General features: G+C 42.8%; 1 protein-coding gene across 1 annotated transcript in view; it reads right to left on the reverse strand.

Annotated features, from left to right (window-relative positions):
• The window catches only part of RYR3 (ryanodine receptor 3), a 573,341-nt gene that overhangs the window by 173,676 nt on the left and 384,348 nt on the right, over positions 1–15,317 (reverse strand). The window contains exons 35-38 of the mRNA XM_052647070.1: positions 12,167–12,962; positions 9,432–9,632; positions 2,655–2,757; positions 1,720–1,857 (exon numbers count right to left, since the gene is read on the reverse strand). Coding sequence (XP_052503030.1) covers positions 1,720–1,857; positions 2,655–2,757; positions 9,432–9,632; positions 12,167–12,962 — 1,238 coding nt within the window. The remainder of the gene's footprint in view (positions 1–1,719; positions 1,858–2,654; positions 2,758–9,431; positions 9,633–12,166; positions 12,963–15,317) is intronic.

Consider the following 15,317-nt stretch of genomic DNA (forward strand, 5'->3'; position numbering starts at 1 on the left):
CTGAACCTCTCATAATGCTGCTTGTGGAAGGGAAGAAGTGTGGGGTGAACCGTGGAGTTTTATGCTGGAGCAGCCTTTCAGGTTGTTCCACATGTCCTGCCAGAACAGATACAACATAATCTTTCTGCCTGAACCCCAGGGTAGCAAATGCTAAACACTGTAGTCCTTGGAGCTTGAAAACCATTCTTAGAGTTAGGGAGACTTCAGAATCAAGTGAGCTAATCTAACGGACTCTATTTACCTAACACGAAGTGGTTGCCTTGGAGGACCCCTGGTCGTGACATAATGTCTTAGAAAGAACATCCATTTTAAAAACAGAGTCTCCGCAGGTAATGTGGGTCAGTTCAGTCTATTCTTAGTCCTGCTTTGGCAGTAACCGCAAAGGAACTCTAAGCTCACTTTTCTGAACCTTTGAATCATGCTGGCATGTTCTCACCAAAGACCTCCCCTCCTCCATGGTGAGAAATAGGACCGATCAAGGGTTGCCAGTACAACTGCTGCCAAGTACCCCAGACACTCTTTTGAGGCTTCAACACTTCTCCTGATAAATGGGAATGATTCTTTCCCTTCAGAGATAGTCTGACAAAGATGGAAGGTCAACAGAAAGGGCAATAAGATGTATGAACCCCAAAGTAGTGTTTTCAGAAAAACTGATCATATCTTGACAGTCTATTGCTCTAGTCTATAATTTGAAAGCATGTTCTAAGATGGATAGGAACAGGGAATAAGACAGCTACATTAAACCTGGAAAATTCCTTCTTCTTTAGACAAGTAAAATATTTGCATAATTTCATAGTACAGGGCAGACTGATTATAATATGCAGACAATCTTCCTCTTGAAGTATAAATAGTTTATGGACAGTAAACTGTCTTGTACTACAAACAATGATCTTGTTTCAAAATGGGAATAGTTTCAATGGTAGGAATTATCTGTACTATAAGGATTAGAGAAATGATTTGAACAAGGTTCAGGAAAGTTGAAAGATAGAAGGTCCAAGTCCTCTAGGGTGTTGTATTAGGAAAATCATAGCCCCCAAACGAAAACAAACTCCCCTGCTCCAAACTCCATAACCGATTCCCTTTGATTGCTAAAGGGCTTCCCTGGTAGCTCAGACAGTATGGGGCAATTTTCAATGCGAAGGAACCACAAACAAAAATGACAAGAACAATGAGGGTCACAAGAGGAAGACTATGAAAACGTAAAAGAAAGAAAAACAGAAATCTGTGTGCAGGTATCAGGCATCTAAAAGTAGACAGACAAGAGCAGACCTACCAAGCAACTGATCCCTTTCAGAAGACTCTGAGAGTAAGCTCCTTAGGTCAGAAGGAAAGCAGACCCCCAAATAAAGAGCATTAAGAGCACCAATTATAACAGAATGCCCAGATGCTTCCTGGAAGCTAAGCAGCCCTTCTCCATCCCACAATATATGTTTAGGAAGTTCATTTTAACTAGGGGCTTCCCTGGTGGCTCAGACAGTAACGAGTCTCCCTGCAATTCAGGAGACCCAAGTTTGATCCCTGGGTCAGGAAGATCGCCTGAAGAAGGGAATGGCAAGCCACTCCAGTATTCTTGCCTGGAGAATCCCATGGCAGGCTACAGTCTATGGGGTCACAAAGAGGTGGACATGACTGAGCAACTAACACTTTCACTTTACTTTAATTATGGCTTAGAAGAGCCCTGGGTTGGGAGCACCATGATCGAAAGGGATGGGAACTTACTAGGGCATCTCTCTTCTTCCTCCGTTGGTTGCTCCTTCTCTGGCTTGGGAGGGCCTTTGATTCTCTGCACCAAGGCACAGAATTTTCCAGTCCAGGAGGTATCCTCTTCCTCCTCTTCCTCTTCTTCCAGGGGAACCCCTAAGCAAGCCACAGAAAGAGGGACAACCTCAAACAGTACACAAAACCACCAGATAATTGAAAGAACATAGAAACATTGCTTTCCATCCTTCGGAACTTTCTAAATATACTATAGGCAGCCTCCTATAAATATTTATCTACATGTCTTTTGGCTAACTTTTTAAATGATAATTTCTTGTGTACAAAAGCATAAAGTAATTTCAATCCCAAGACTTAATTTTTTCTAACCCATACCCCAAATGGGCTCCAGAGTATCTAGAAAGAAACAGTTAACAACCTGTTACTTCAAATGAAAAACTCATCTGTTATCCACATAGCTCTCAAAAGCAGCACAATTGCTGATGGGCACTTAAAACCAGCAGATACACATCAGAGTAGAAATGGCTGGTTTAGAATCCTTAAGGGCAGGTATGGTCATACTCATTTCATTGCAGAAGCTAAAAAGCAAAGGTGATCAGAATCTCAGTTCACCTGGGAAGAGCGTCCCAGCTATCTAACTTGAGATAAATTGGGTGAGGTTTATATAAAGATCTGTTCTTTTCTTTCCTTCTTCAGAGACCCAGTCCCCTCTCTTAGATCTCAGCAACATTTCTTGTAGACAGAAGGAGTTTCAGTCATGTATTATTCCAGGATGATGTCCTATATCTTCTCTGACCCAAATAGTTTGGAAAGAATCATTTCTTGGACAATTAGCACTATCATTTTAAACAGAAACTAACTTTACAACCCCTATGAACTTCTAACCAAGAAACCATGAACAGCCTTGTCTTGGATAAAGCTTTTATCTGGAAGCTCACCGCAGTGAAGGAGAAGGTCCTCATGGAACTCGTACAGCTCTTCCCGGATTTCTTCTGGGCATGGGCAGTTCTCCCCCAGTTGAAAATTAAGAAGCATGTTGATCTTGGAGGGGCGAAAAAGATCGGCTAGTTGGTTCTCAATGTCTGTCTAAAGAACTCAGATCCAACCTTAGACACCTAACATTGTTTGCAAACTTTATTTAACTTGATTTTGTGTGTGTGTAAAGATAGCCAACATTTAGAAATAGCTTTTTATAACTGAATCACTTTGCTGTACACCTGAAACATTGTAAATTAACCATACTTCAATAAAAAAATTAAAAATATTTTTAAAAAGTGCACAAACTTCCAGTTATGAGATGAGTAAGTCTGGGGCTGTAATATAACAACACTGTGCATGAAAACTGCTAAGATAGTAGATCTTCTCTAAATTTTAAATTGGAGCATAATTACTTTACAATGTTGTGTTGGTTTCTGCTGTACAGCAAGAAGAATCAGCCATAAGCACACATATGTCCCCCCTCTTCTGAGCCTTCTTCCCACCTCACTCCTGTAACCCCATCACACCCCTCTATGTCATCACAGGGCACTGAGCTGAGCTCCCTGTGTTACACAGCAGCTTCCCACTAGCTATCTATTTTATTTTTTCCTATTAATTCTTATTAATTTAATTTGGCAACATACACAAAGTTAAAAAAGAAGTACGAAATATACTCAGTTTTTCTCTCTCTCTGATTCCTTGTTGTTCAGTTGCTAGGCTGTGTCTGACTCCTTGTGACCCCATGGACTGCAGCACGCCAGGCTTCCCTGTCCTTTACTGTCTCGTGGAGTTTGCTCACACTCATGTCCATTGAGTTGGTGATGCCATCTGACCATCTCATCTTTCTCTAGTTTACGTGTAGTAGTGCTACTTTCAGTGCAACTTTCTCAACTTGTCCTGCTCTCTCCTTCCCTCTCTGGGAGAATAGATCTTAAAAGTTTTCATTATAAGAAAAATAATTCATAACCATGTGAGGTGATAGAGTGAAGTTGCTCAGTCGTGTCCGACTCTTTGCGACCCCATGGAGTGTAGCCTATCAGGCTCCTCCGTCCATGGGATTTTCCAGGCAAGAGTGCTGGAGTGGATTGCCATTTCCTTCGCCAGGGGATCTTCCTGACCCAGAAATCGAACCCGGGTCACCCGCATTGCAGGCAGACGCTTTACCGTCTGAGCCACCAGGGAAGCCTCTAGATGTTAACTAAAATTACTGTGATGATCCTTCTACAATATAGACAGATATCAAGTGATTATGGTTGTACACCTTAAGCTATACAATGTTCTGTGTTAATCAAATCTCAACAACGGCGGGGGGGGGGGCACCCCACTACAAATGCAAAAAAAAGGAAAAGAAAATATTCTAGCAATATTGCTTTACATCACCAAAATATTGTCTCTACCCTCCTTCTTTGGAATAACTATTTTGGTGACTATGGCTCTAATCCCTGCCTTTAAGAAGGAATGCATGATTCTGAGAAGAAAGTCATGCATTCAGGGCATGCATTTTAAACGATCTTTGGAGAGATGGGTCATGAGAATACAAAGACGTAAATAATACACTAATGAAATAAAGCTATAAACTGTGAGTTGCTAAAAAAATAAAAGTAGCTTTTCCTTTTTTCTGATTATAAAGGTAACACAGAACTTGATTAGCTAAAGAAGAAAATTTACTGAGATCTCCCCACTGAGATAGCTGCCGTTTATATTTTAGTTAATATCTTTATATAGGCAGATTGAGATTACAATCTAACTCGACATTTCTGAAACTCAATTTTTCAACTTAATTTATCTCAAGCATTTAAAAATGTTCTTACCCTGATCTCTTACAGGTGCACTGCATTTCATCACAAGGATGAACAGCGATTTATATAAAATGTATGTAAAATTAATGATCTGCTCTGAAATATCTCAGTTGCTTTCATTTTTTACCCCTGTAAATAAAGTCACTTTGAATTTCCTTTTATGAAATTTTTGTTCACATCTCTGTTCACTTTCTTAGGATAAACCCATAGAAGCAAAATGCCTGGATCAAAAGGTTTGTAGATTTTAATGGCTTTTGATATGAATTGCCAGATTGCTCTCCAGAAAGCTCACAACAGTTTGCATTATTACCAGATTTATACAAGAGTGTGTATTACTTTGCCAACTCCATTATGGTAATGAGAGTTAACATATTTTCAAATAGTTTCCAATCTAATGAGTAAAAAACGTCATATCCCTGTTGCTTTAATTTACATTTAATTGGTGAGGTTGAACTGGTTTTTCACATAGAAGGACTGTTTTTATCTCATCATGTATAAATTTCCCATCCATGTTCTTCCTCCATTTTTCTGTTGTGTGATTATCTTTTAAAAATTAATTGGCAAGTGTTTTGCACATCTCTATAGGTTATTATCTCTTGGTAATATGCATTCCTGGAGAAGGAAACGGCAATCCACTCTGGTACTCTTGCCTGGAAAATCCCATGGATGGAGGAGCCTGGTAGGCTGCCGTCCATGGGGTCGCAATTCCAAATACATTTCCCAGTTTTTAGTGAGCTTTTAATTGTCTTTATATAATTTTTTTTGATATGTCAATTTTATGTTTTGAAGCCAGCCTATCATCCTTTCCTTTACAATTTTATGTCAGAGATGTTTCACTGTTTCTGCGCCATAGACTACCCTGACTTTCCCGGTGATTCATTGGAAAAGACTCTGCCTGCCAATTCAAGAGATGCAAGTTCTATTCCTGTGTTGGGAAGATCCCTTGGAATAGAAAATGGCAACCCACTCCAGTATTCTTGCCTGGAAAATTTCATGGACAGAGGAGCCTGGCAGGCTATTATAGTTTGTGGGATTGCAAAAAGTCAGACACAATTGGGTTACCGAGCATGCATGTCCTACTTGGATAGTCTGGTGAAACTCATGGATGTTTTTCTCAAATTAATATTTTAAATATCTAAAATAAAATATAAGGAATTACAAAGAGAAACAGGTATAATGAAATCTAATTATCAAGATCATAAAAATGTATTTGTGATATAATAACATATATACTTATTTATTAATTCATTAGACAAAAAGATCTAGGAGCAGCCCTCATACTCACTGTGACCTTGAAGCAGTGATGAATGTAAATGATATCACCAAGTATTAGAACCACTGTGACACCATATGAAAAAATATACAACCTCTGTGGGTGACAAAGTCAAGTATTTGCTTTGCTGCCTACATCAATAATTGGAAGAACTGCTATTAGAAATTAATGAAAATTTGGTAAAAACAATAAATAAATAAAGCTAACACTCAGATTCCTTGATGTTTAAAGTTTTCCACAGACCCATGACCCTGGTTAGTAAGTATCTGGAGACACTGAAGTAATAACTAGAGGTAGGACTTCCCTGGTGGTCCAGAGGTTAAGAATCCACCTGCCAATATAGGGGACACAGGTTCAATTCCTGGTTGGGAGGATTCCACATGCTGCGAAGCAACTAAGCCCGTGAGACGCAACTGCTGCATCCGCATCTACTGATGCCCATGTGCTGAGAGTCTGTACCCCACACGAGAGAAGCCCCTGCAATGAGAGGTCCGTGTACCACAACTAGAGAGTAGCCCCCGCTCGCCACAGCTAGAGAGAAGGCCCCCGCACAGCAACAAAGAACCACCGTAGCCGTAAATAAGCAAATACAGACAACCAGAGGTAATCTTGTCCGTCTTACTCTATCATATACGGTAACCCAAACACCAGGCAAAGGGCTATTTTCTCCTTTTGTTTGGGATTTCTACGTGAAAACAGTTATAGTATCTTTTATTAAACTATGAACCTTACTTAATATTGTTAGGAAGATCCTTATCCAAAGCTTCTACTGCAAATAATTTTTTGAAAGTAGAGGTATTGTTTGTATAATAACAGGTTGCATAAAACAGGTTGGAAATGTTATTTTTGTAGTTGTTTCATGATGGTAAAATTGGTTGAATTATGGTAACTGTATCAGCAACATATATCAATGAGTTGTTCATTAAAATAAGATCTGAAGATCTGGTTCCAAGAATCAGAAAGTTAATTTCTTTACTGAAAGATTTTCCTTTTGGTAGAACATTTAGGAAGCAAGTGGGAGCCCTCAGGGCATAACTAAAAATGGGAGTGAGCTGAATTTTCGGCTGGAGGTCATACCCTCTAAATGAAATCCTTTTCAAAGTGAAAGGCTTGCTGACTATGCTTGGATAATTTGCCAACAATCACTGGACTAATCCTAGCTTTACCTACCTTTATACTTAGTTACACCCCCCCAAGTATGTTTCTATTTCATCTTTTTAAACAGTGAATGGATATAGGGCTGAAAACCTCTATTTTATTCTCAGAAGTTACAGAAGAGTGAGGTAATCATATCACTGTTTTAAAATTCTAATTCCTATGTATCCTATTTTCCAAGTGATCTTGCATTCCTATGCCCTGAAATTGATTGAAATCCTCCAAATTCTTTATTAAATTCTTAATTATTTAGAAAGTTCTATTGGCAGATTCTTCTAGAAATGAATACTCTGGGAGGGGTGGCAAAGGAGACTCCTGAGTTTGGTAAGAGTGTCCCTTCTTTTCTTTCATTTCTGGACACCTCAGCATCACCTGAAAACTTGCTAAACATGCAAATTCTCTGGACTTACCCAAGACCTACTGAATTAGAAGCTCTAGAGGTGGGACCAGCAATCTGTGTTTTATTAAGTCTTCCAGAGATTCTGATGTCTGCTCAAGAATCACTGGTCTAACACATAAGGAAAGAAGTTCTTGAGACTTCTGAAAGGGGTCTGAAATGATTGTTCAGAGGACTGCCTACAAGGTTAAAGGAGGAAGTGATGGTGAGTCCTGAGGATGGCAGAAGAGAAGATAAGGGAGCAGAATGCAAGAGTGAAAGGATTCTTCCAAGAGCCAGGATCATGAGCTGCGTCGATAAAGATAAGGTCAGATGGACAATGCAGTCCTGGTTGAGCTGAGGACATGCCAGAAAACATGTGTAAACTCTAGTCACTGGCTCACTGACAGAAGGTCATAGAACATGGTTTAGTTGCTAAGTCGTGTCTGATTCTTTGTGACCCCATGGACTGTAGCCTGCCAGGCTCCTCTATCCATGGGATTTTTCAGGCAAGAATACTGGAGTGGGTTGTCATTTCCTTCTCCAGGGGATCTTCCCCACCCAGGGATTGAACCTGGGACTCCTGCATTGCAGGCAGATGCTTTACCAACTGAGCTAACATGGCATGAGGCAAAAGCAAATATCTCTGACACTAAAGCTGATGCCAGCTCTTCCTACTTATAGAATGTTTACTACGTGGCTGATTTCCTGCCAAGCAATCGATGTGAATTACTCATGGGATTTTCACGAACATTATCTGCATTTTGCAGCCTGAAGACACTGAGACAGAGAGAAGTAATATGCTCAAGACTACTCCATGAGTGATGGGAGAGCCGGAATGGCAGCCAGGCTCTGCAGCCAACACCGGTGTTTTAATCACCACATCATCTGCCATCCCATTTTTCACAAATGTGAGTCAGCATCTGCCCAGCTGAAATAGGGAATGTTCACACCTGTTGCCAGTCTAAAAGCAGCCTGACAACATTTGTAAAGCTTTCAAGAATAATTCACCACACTTTGCTCCCTGCACACTCACTCCGTTTTCCTTAGCACAGCACAAAGTATCTGCTCCCATCCATCCACAGGGCCTCTCATTTTGCCTGTAGCAAAGGGTTGTGATGGATCTGCTCTTTATCAAGACCACTATCATTCACAGGAATCTTAAAAAACCCAGAGAGGCGGTTCCTTTTTAAGCCAGTATAAATATCTGTAGCCTATAAAACAGGTTTAAAACAGGTTTTAGGGAAGTAATTGGACCAAGTTGTGGTGGAGTCGTTAATATAAAGTGGTGGTAATTATACTGACAACAATTTATGGATAGGCTGCTTATTGAATATGTATAAGATCCAAAGATTTGGTTTTGGAGACAGAAAATGAATTTCTTCCCTGAAAGATCTGTCTTTTCCCTTGAACGCTGAGGGAGCCTTGCTGAATGGCTTACAGGATATATGTGAGCAGCTGAGCAGCAGGGACGACTGGAAACTATAATTTTACAAGATGTCCCTCTGTTATCTGCAAGTTTCTCAGGATTTTCATTCTTTTCCAAGCAGCCTTTCCATCTGAGTGAGGCCAAGGCGGGGACCACAGAGGATGGAGACAGAACATCACAGGAGGGACTTCCTCACCCAACTTCTGCTCTCCAGGCTTCCTGGAGCTGGAGTTGGGGGGCAGTTTCCAGGGGGGGTCTCCATAACTGGGTGAGAGGTTTGGGCCCTCAGATGAGAAAGACTGTGCACCTGCGCTCATGAATCAGGAAATGCTGACCATATTCTGTTGCTCTCTGATGGAGAGGACTGGACAAAAATTCTTCTAAAGGGTGAAACAGGATGCTGGTCTAGTGATGTGATGTGATCTGGCCTTTGCCTTACTGACAGAGGCCCTGGCATGTGGGATGGCAGGATGGGAAAAAGCCTGGCCCCCTCCCCATGCGGTTTCAGAAGGTTATCTTCCCACCCAAGATGCCTGGCAGATGCTTATCAGCTCAGCCCAGGACTAGCCTGTCTGCTGGTGCTGGCTGGGGTCTTTCCATCTCCCTTAGCTCTCACGGCTGCCCACCCCCTTTCACATAAAGGCTGTGTGTATCCTGCTCCAGAGGGTGCAGTTCTTCCCTAGGAACAGGCTGGAAGGTTCTCACCTGTTCCTGTGGGGGCGAGCGGAACTCCCTGGTCTTCCGGGCGGTCAGGGCCGCAGACATGTTCAGGGCCTGCATGAGCTCGTTGTAGCGGAACTTCTGATTTTCCTGGAGCTTGGAGACATAGATGTCACCGAAGGCCACAATGGCCTCCACCCGGTGCTGCAGCTCACAGTCACAGAGATAGCTGAGCAGCTCACACATCTGTAAAAGTGTACACATGTGAGAATATAATAAAACTTCATGTCCACTGGTGATGCAATTATCATTCCCAATCTACAGATGGTAACACTGAGGCTTAGACAATTTGAGGAACTTGCCCAGTGTTACACAGTAACCACAGAGCTATTACTGGAGTCCAAGTTGGCTATTACTGGATGACTCTGGATTAGTATTTGAACCTAGAGCCCAGTTCTTCACTGCTGAGACCAGAACTACAACAGGAAAATGAGCTCATTAGACACAGAGCACGTCTGCCTGTGTAGACAGAGTAGACACGTAGGAGAGCGTTCTCCTAGGGCTCTATGCTCAGTACAGAGACCAGCATCTGAGGACTGAGTCTCTTTCCTGATGTCTTCTGGTTCTAGGTGATGGGTAAGTGAGTCTTTGGTTTCTCTCAGAATCTTTCATTGCTTTTGCTTATCGGCCCTGTTTGATCAATTTATCAGGATTGCTATAGCTAATCTTATCATATTAGAATTTATACTAATAAGAAAAACAACAGCTGTAGCTTACTGAGCACCAGCTATTTGCCAGAAACTGTGCCAGGCACTTGCCATACTTTATGTGTTTTTTGCATATTTTCACTAAAGCAGAAGTTCTATTCACCCATCTCCACTTAACACCACACATATGACTAAGGAGCACCCTCTGGCGTGTCTGGGCACAGGCAAGGCCCCTGGTGGTGGGGTGCTGTCGCCCAGCAGGACAGCCTCTGCTCCCACCAGGTAAACTGGGACCCATCTCTTACACCCATTCTACTTTAATTACCATTTAGAGTCACGTGGGTCAATAAAATAGGAAAACAAAGTTGAGTGACTAGGGAGCATCTGAGAAAGGCAAGTTTGTTTTTTTTTAAAACAAAATGCTAAAATTGAGTGTTAGACAAGTATAAAAAATTAGGAAAATCATAAAAATCCAGAAGCATTTTGCACTCAGCTTGCTTTTGATTACCTCTAGATGTCACAGTACCTTAAAGACCCTAGACTGGCAATCATAGATGGTTCATGACAGGTAACATCCATGGAGGAGAGAACTCTATGTGCCAGTCAGGGACTCACATTAAAGAAAAGGTCTTGGCCCTCCACCAGAATAGCACATTTATATGTTTTAATAAAATGTTTAAGGTACATATGGGAAATTTGTTATGCTTCTGCTCTATATTTAAGGCTTTGATGAAATCATCACCACCACATTGGATAAGAGAACTTAACTGCAGATTACTTTTTATATTTTATACTAAATATATTTCAAATTATATTTTATAAAACATTTTAATATTATGTTTTATTACATCATCATCCACATTTTACAAATCATAAAGCTAAGACTGATGGGCTACTAACTTGGCAAATTTATTCAGCTAGTAAGTGGCCAACGAGCAGGAATTAAAATCCAGGGATGCCTGGACCAGGCTCACTCCTCTAAGACAAACTCCTCTCCTCCATTTTTCTTTTTTTTTTACTCTTTAAAAAATGTTTTTTTTAAAAAAATATAAATTTATTTATTTTAATTGGAGGTTAATTAGTTTACAATATTGTATTGGTTTTGCCATACATCAACATGAATGTGCCACAGGTATACACGTGTTCCCCATCCTGAACCCCCCTCCCTCCTCCCTCCCCAATTATTGAAGTACAATTGATTTACAGCACTATGTTCATTTCTCCTCTATTTCTTTTCATTTCTCTTTTCTCAACGCTGAAAAGACAAAGTCACCATCATCCCCAGTACATCACTGATGCTAGCTCATGTCTAGCAAGACTATGTTTTGAGAAATACTGAGGTTCCTCAGGTGATGCCAAGGGGGCAACTCTAAGTGAGTAGGACTCTAAGCTCAGATGGCATTTTCTTTGGATGCCAGTATAACAGGCCCACATCAGCCTGGTGATCAGGGTATGGCAATGCATGAGAGTAGGTGATGAGTGTGGCCATCCTATAACCCAGTTCCTTTGGTCAACTCCACAGCCAAAGGCTCCTCCCTGTCTCTAGACAAGATCTCACCAACAAACCCTTTAGTCCCAAGGAGTAGGAGATAAGATCAGGGAAAATCTATCACTGGTACCAGAAAAACAATTCTAAAGCAGGCGCCTTATTGATGAGGGCTGGTATTCTCATTTTGGTTTAGGAAGACTTGGTAGCTCAGACAGTAAAGAATCTGCCTGCAAAGCAGAAGACCTGGGTTTGATCCCTGGGTCAGAGTGAACCCCTGGAGAAGGGAATGGCAACCCACTCCACTATTCTTGCCTGGGAAATCCCATGGAGAAAGGAGCCTGGCAGGCTACAGTCCATAGCGCAGCAAAGAGTTGAACACGACTGAGCAACTAACACTTTCACTTTCACTAGAGAGTACCTTCCAGCTCAGAAACAAGCAGGACCAGGGGGCGCTCTCCCTCTCTCTCTCTCTCTGCTCCACTCCACATTCAGGCCCACGTCCACAGTCCAATCCCCATCACCAGGCTGCCCTGTCTCCCTCCCTAGTTCTTTCCAAAGGCAGGATGCTGGCTGCCCCGGGTTACCTGCAGCTTGACGGACTCCGGTAATCGGGTCTGCAACAAGCCTTTGATGGGAGCCTCCCTGCTGGCCTTTTCCCCAGCCTCCACAGCCTTCTCCTCCACCTGCGTCACCTCCTCCTTCTCTGCTCCCTCCTCCATCTCCACACTGTGCTCCCCAAACACAGAGGGGTCGATGAGGAGGAGGATCTGCCGAACGTCATCATCATCAAACACCCCCATGACCAGCAGGGTTCCGATGAGCTTCAGCACAGGCACAAACTGGAACTCCACAGACCCCCCGACAGGGTCCCGGATGTGAGCCCCGCTGCACTGCACTGCCTCCGTCAGCATGCCCAGCGCCTTCGTCTTGAGAAGCTCCAAGGGAATCTCGGGGCTTTGCTTCTGGTGCTCCTCGTTGGTGGTGATGAAGCAGGGGGTGGAGAACCTGAACCCTGGCTTGAGGCACGTTCTCGGGCCCACCCCAGGGAGCCCATGCCTCTTGGACTCATCCGGGTACAGGCAGACTTTCCTGGTGGTGCTGGTGATGGGGATGATGTACTCATTCTTCATCATCAGCTTCCTCTCCTTAGCGCTGGCCAGGTGGATGCTGATAAGCAGGTCGTAGAAGCCTGAGCGCAGGAGGCCAGGGAGGTACTTGTTGTCAATGGCATAGAAGAGTTGGGAGAGGTCCACATGGCTGCACAGGGCGTAGGCCACCCGGCTGTTTCCCAGGGCACACAAGGCGCTGTAGAGTCTCAGCGTATGGTAATGGAACCGCATGAGGTCCTCCTGCTCGCAGAGCTCCAGGATATCCACACACCTGAGGAACAGACAAGTAATCAACTGCTCCATGTGGAGGAAATTTCCTCTGTGTGAATCCACGTGCCAGGATTCAGCAGAGTGCTCACTCTAGGAATCCCCAGATTTCCCCCAAGGAAGTCAGAACAGATAGAGGTCTTATAGGTTATTATTCCTCTTGCAGTTCTGGTCCATATCCCAGCTCCTGATAATCCACTATTTCTAACTATAAAGGTCTCAAAAGTCTGAAAGAGTTAAAGAAGACACTACTACTACCACTAAGTCGCTTCAGTCGTGTCCGACTCTGTGCAACCCCATAGATGGCAGCCCACCAGGCTCCGCCGTCCCTGGGATTCTCCAGGCAAGAATACTGGAGTGGGTTGCCATTTTCTTCTCCAATGCGTGAAAGTGAAGTTGCTCAATCGTCTCTGACTCAGAGATCCCATGGACTGTGGCCCACCAGGCTCCTCCATACATGGGATTCTCCAGGCAAGAACACTGGAGTGGGTTGCCATTTCCTTCTCCAATGCATGAAAGTGAAAACTGAAAGTGAAGTTGCTCAGTTGTCTCCGACTCTTAGCGACCCCATGGACTGTAGTCCACCAGGCTCCTCCGTCCATGGGATTTTCCAGGCAAGAGTACTGGAGTGGAGTGCCATTGCCTTCTCCAAAAGAAGACACTAGCTTACCAAATATCCAAGTCCTCAACATTAGGGAAATGTCCAAACCTCAATACTGAAAACATTCATCAGGTCCACACCAGGTGACTCTGCCTTATTTGTAGGCTCAAGGACATCCTCAGCCCTTGAAGAAGATGTAGTTAAAGCTCTCCATCAATCTACCATCTGCCTCATCCATGTAATCTCTAATTTACCATCAGCCATAGGGATTTCCCTTTCCTGAAAACAAACACATGCCTGGACTCTTGTCCAGAGAGGAAACACTTTCCAACCTGAGGTGAGTTGGTGTTGTCAGTTCTCTTTCCCCATCCTGGCTGTAGCAATCTTTAGCTGTGTATGGGTGTGGGGGGTCCAGGGCACAGGCTCTGATCTCTGCTTAGATTTTTCCATTTTGTCTTCTCACTGAGAACCTGAGGACCCTTTGCAGTTAGCTTACTTGGCAGGACTCCTTTCTGCTCCTTCCTTACAAGTGCCTGTGCTGCTGTTGCTGTCCATGACCCAGTGGAATACCTAAGTGGGAGCTACATGGATGTCAATGTAGCTCTGCCCTCCATCTTTTTTTTTCTGTCCAAGTGATCAAGGGGTAATAACATTTACAAAAATAAAACTTAATTCTATGTCCATAAACTGAACTCACTCATCTCACACACTAGTAAAGTAATGCTCAAAATTCTTCAAGCCAGGCTTCAACAATATGTGAACTTCCAGATGTCCAAGCTAGTTTTAGAAAAGGCAGAGGAACCAGAGATCAAATTGCCAACATCTGCTGGATCATGGAAAAAGCAACAGAGTTCCAGAAAAACATCTACTTCTGCTTTATTGATTATGCCAAAGTGTTTGACTGTGTGGATCACAATAAACTGTGGAAAATTCTGAAAGAGATGGGAACACCAGACCACCTGACCTGCCTCTTGAGAAACCTATATGCAGGTCAGGAAGCAACAGTTAGAACTGGAAATGGAACAACAGACTGGTTCCAAATAGGAAAAAGAGTACATCAAGGATATATATTGTCACCCTGCTTATTTAACTTATATGCAGAGTACATCATGAGAAATGCTGGGCTAGATGAAGCACAGGCTGGAATCAAGATTGCCAGGAGAAATATCAATAACCACAGATATGCAGATGATACCATCCTTATGGCAGAAAGTGAAGAAGAACTAAAGAGCCTCTTGATGAAAGTCAAAGTGGAGAGTGAAAAAGTTGGCTTAAAGCTCAACATTCAGAAAACGAAGATCATGGCATCTGGTCCCATCACTTCATGGCAAATAGATGGGGAAACAGTGGAAACAGTGTCAGACTTTATTTTGGGGGGCTCCAAAATCACTGCAGATGGTGATTGCAGCCATGAAATTAAAAGATGGTTATTCCTTGGAAGGAAAGTTATGACCAACCTAGACAGCATATTAAAAAGCAAAGACATTACTTTGTCAACAAAGGTCCATCTAGTCAAGACTATGGCTTTTCCTGTAGTCATGTATGGATGTGAGAGTTGGACTGTAAAGAAAGCTAAGGACCAAAGGATTGATGCTTTTGAACTGTGGTGTTGGAGAATACGTGTGAGAGTGCCTTGAACTGCAAGGAGATCCAACCAGTCCATCCTAAAGGAAATCAGTCCTGAATATTCATTGGAAGGACTGACACTGAAGCTGAAACTCCAATACTTTGGCCACCTCATGCGAAGAGCTAACTCAT

Source organism: Budorcas taxicolor, chromosome 10, assembly GCF_023091745.1.
Source record: "Budorcas taxicolor isolate Tak-1 chromosome 10, Takin1.1, whole genome shotgun sequence".
Lineage (NCBI taxonomy): Eukaryota > Metazoa > Chordata > Mammalia > Artiodactyla > Bovidae > Budorcas > Budorcas taxicolor.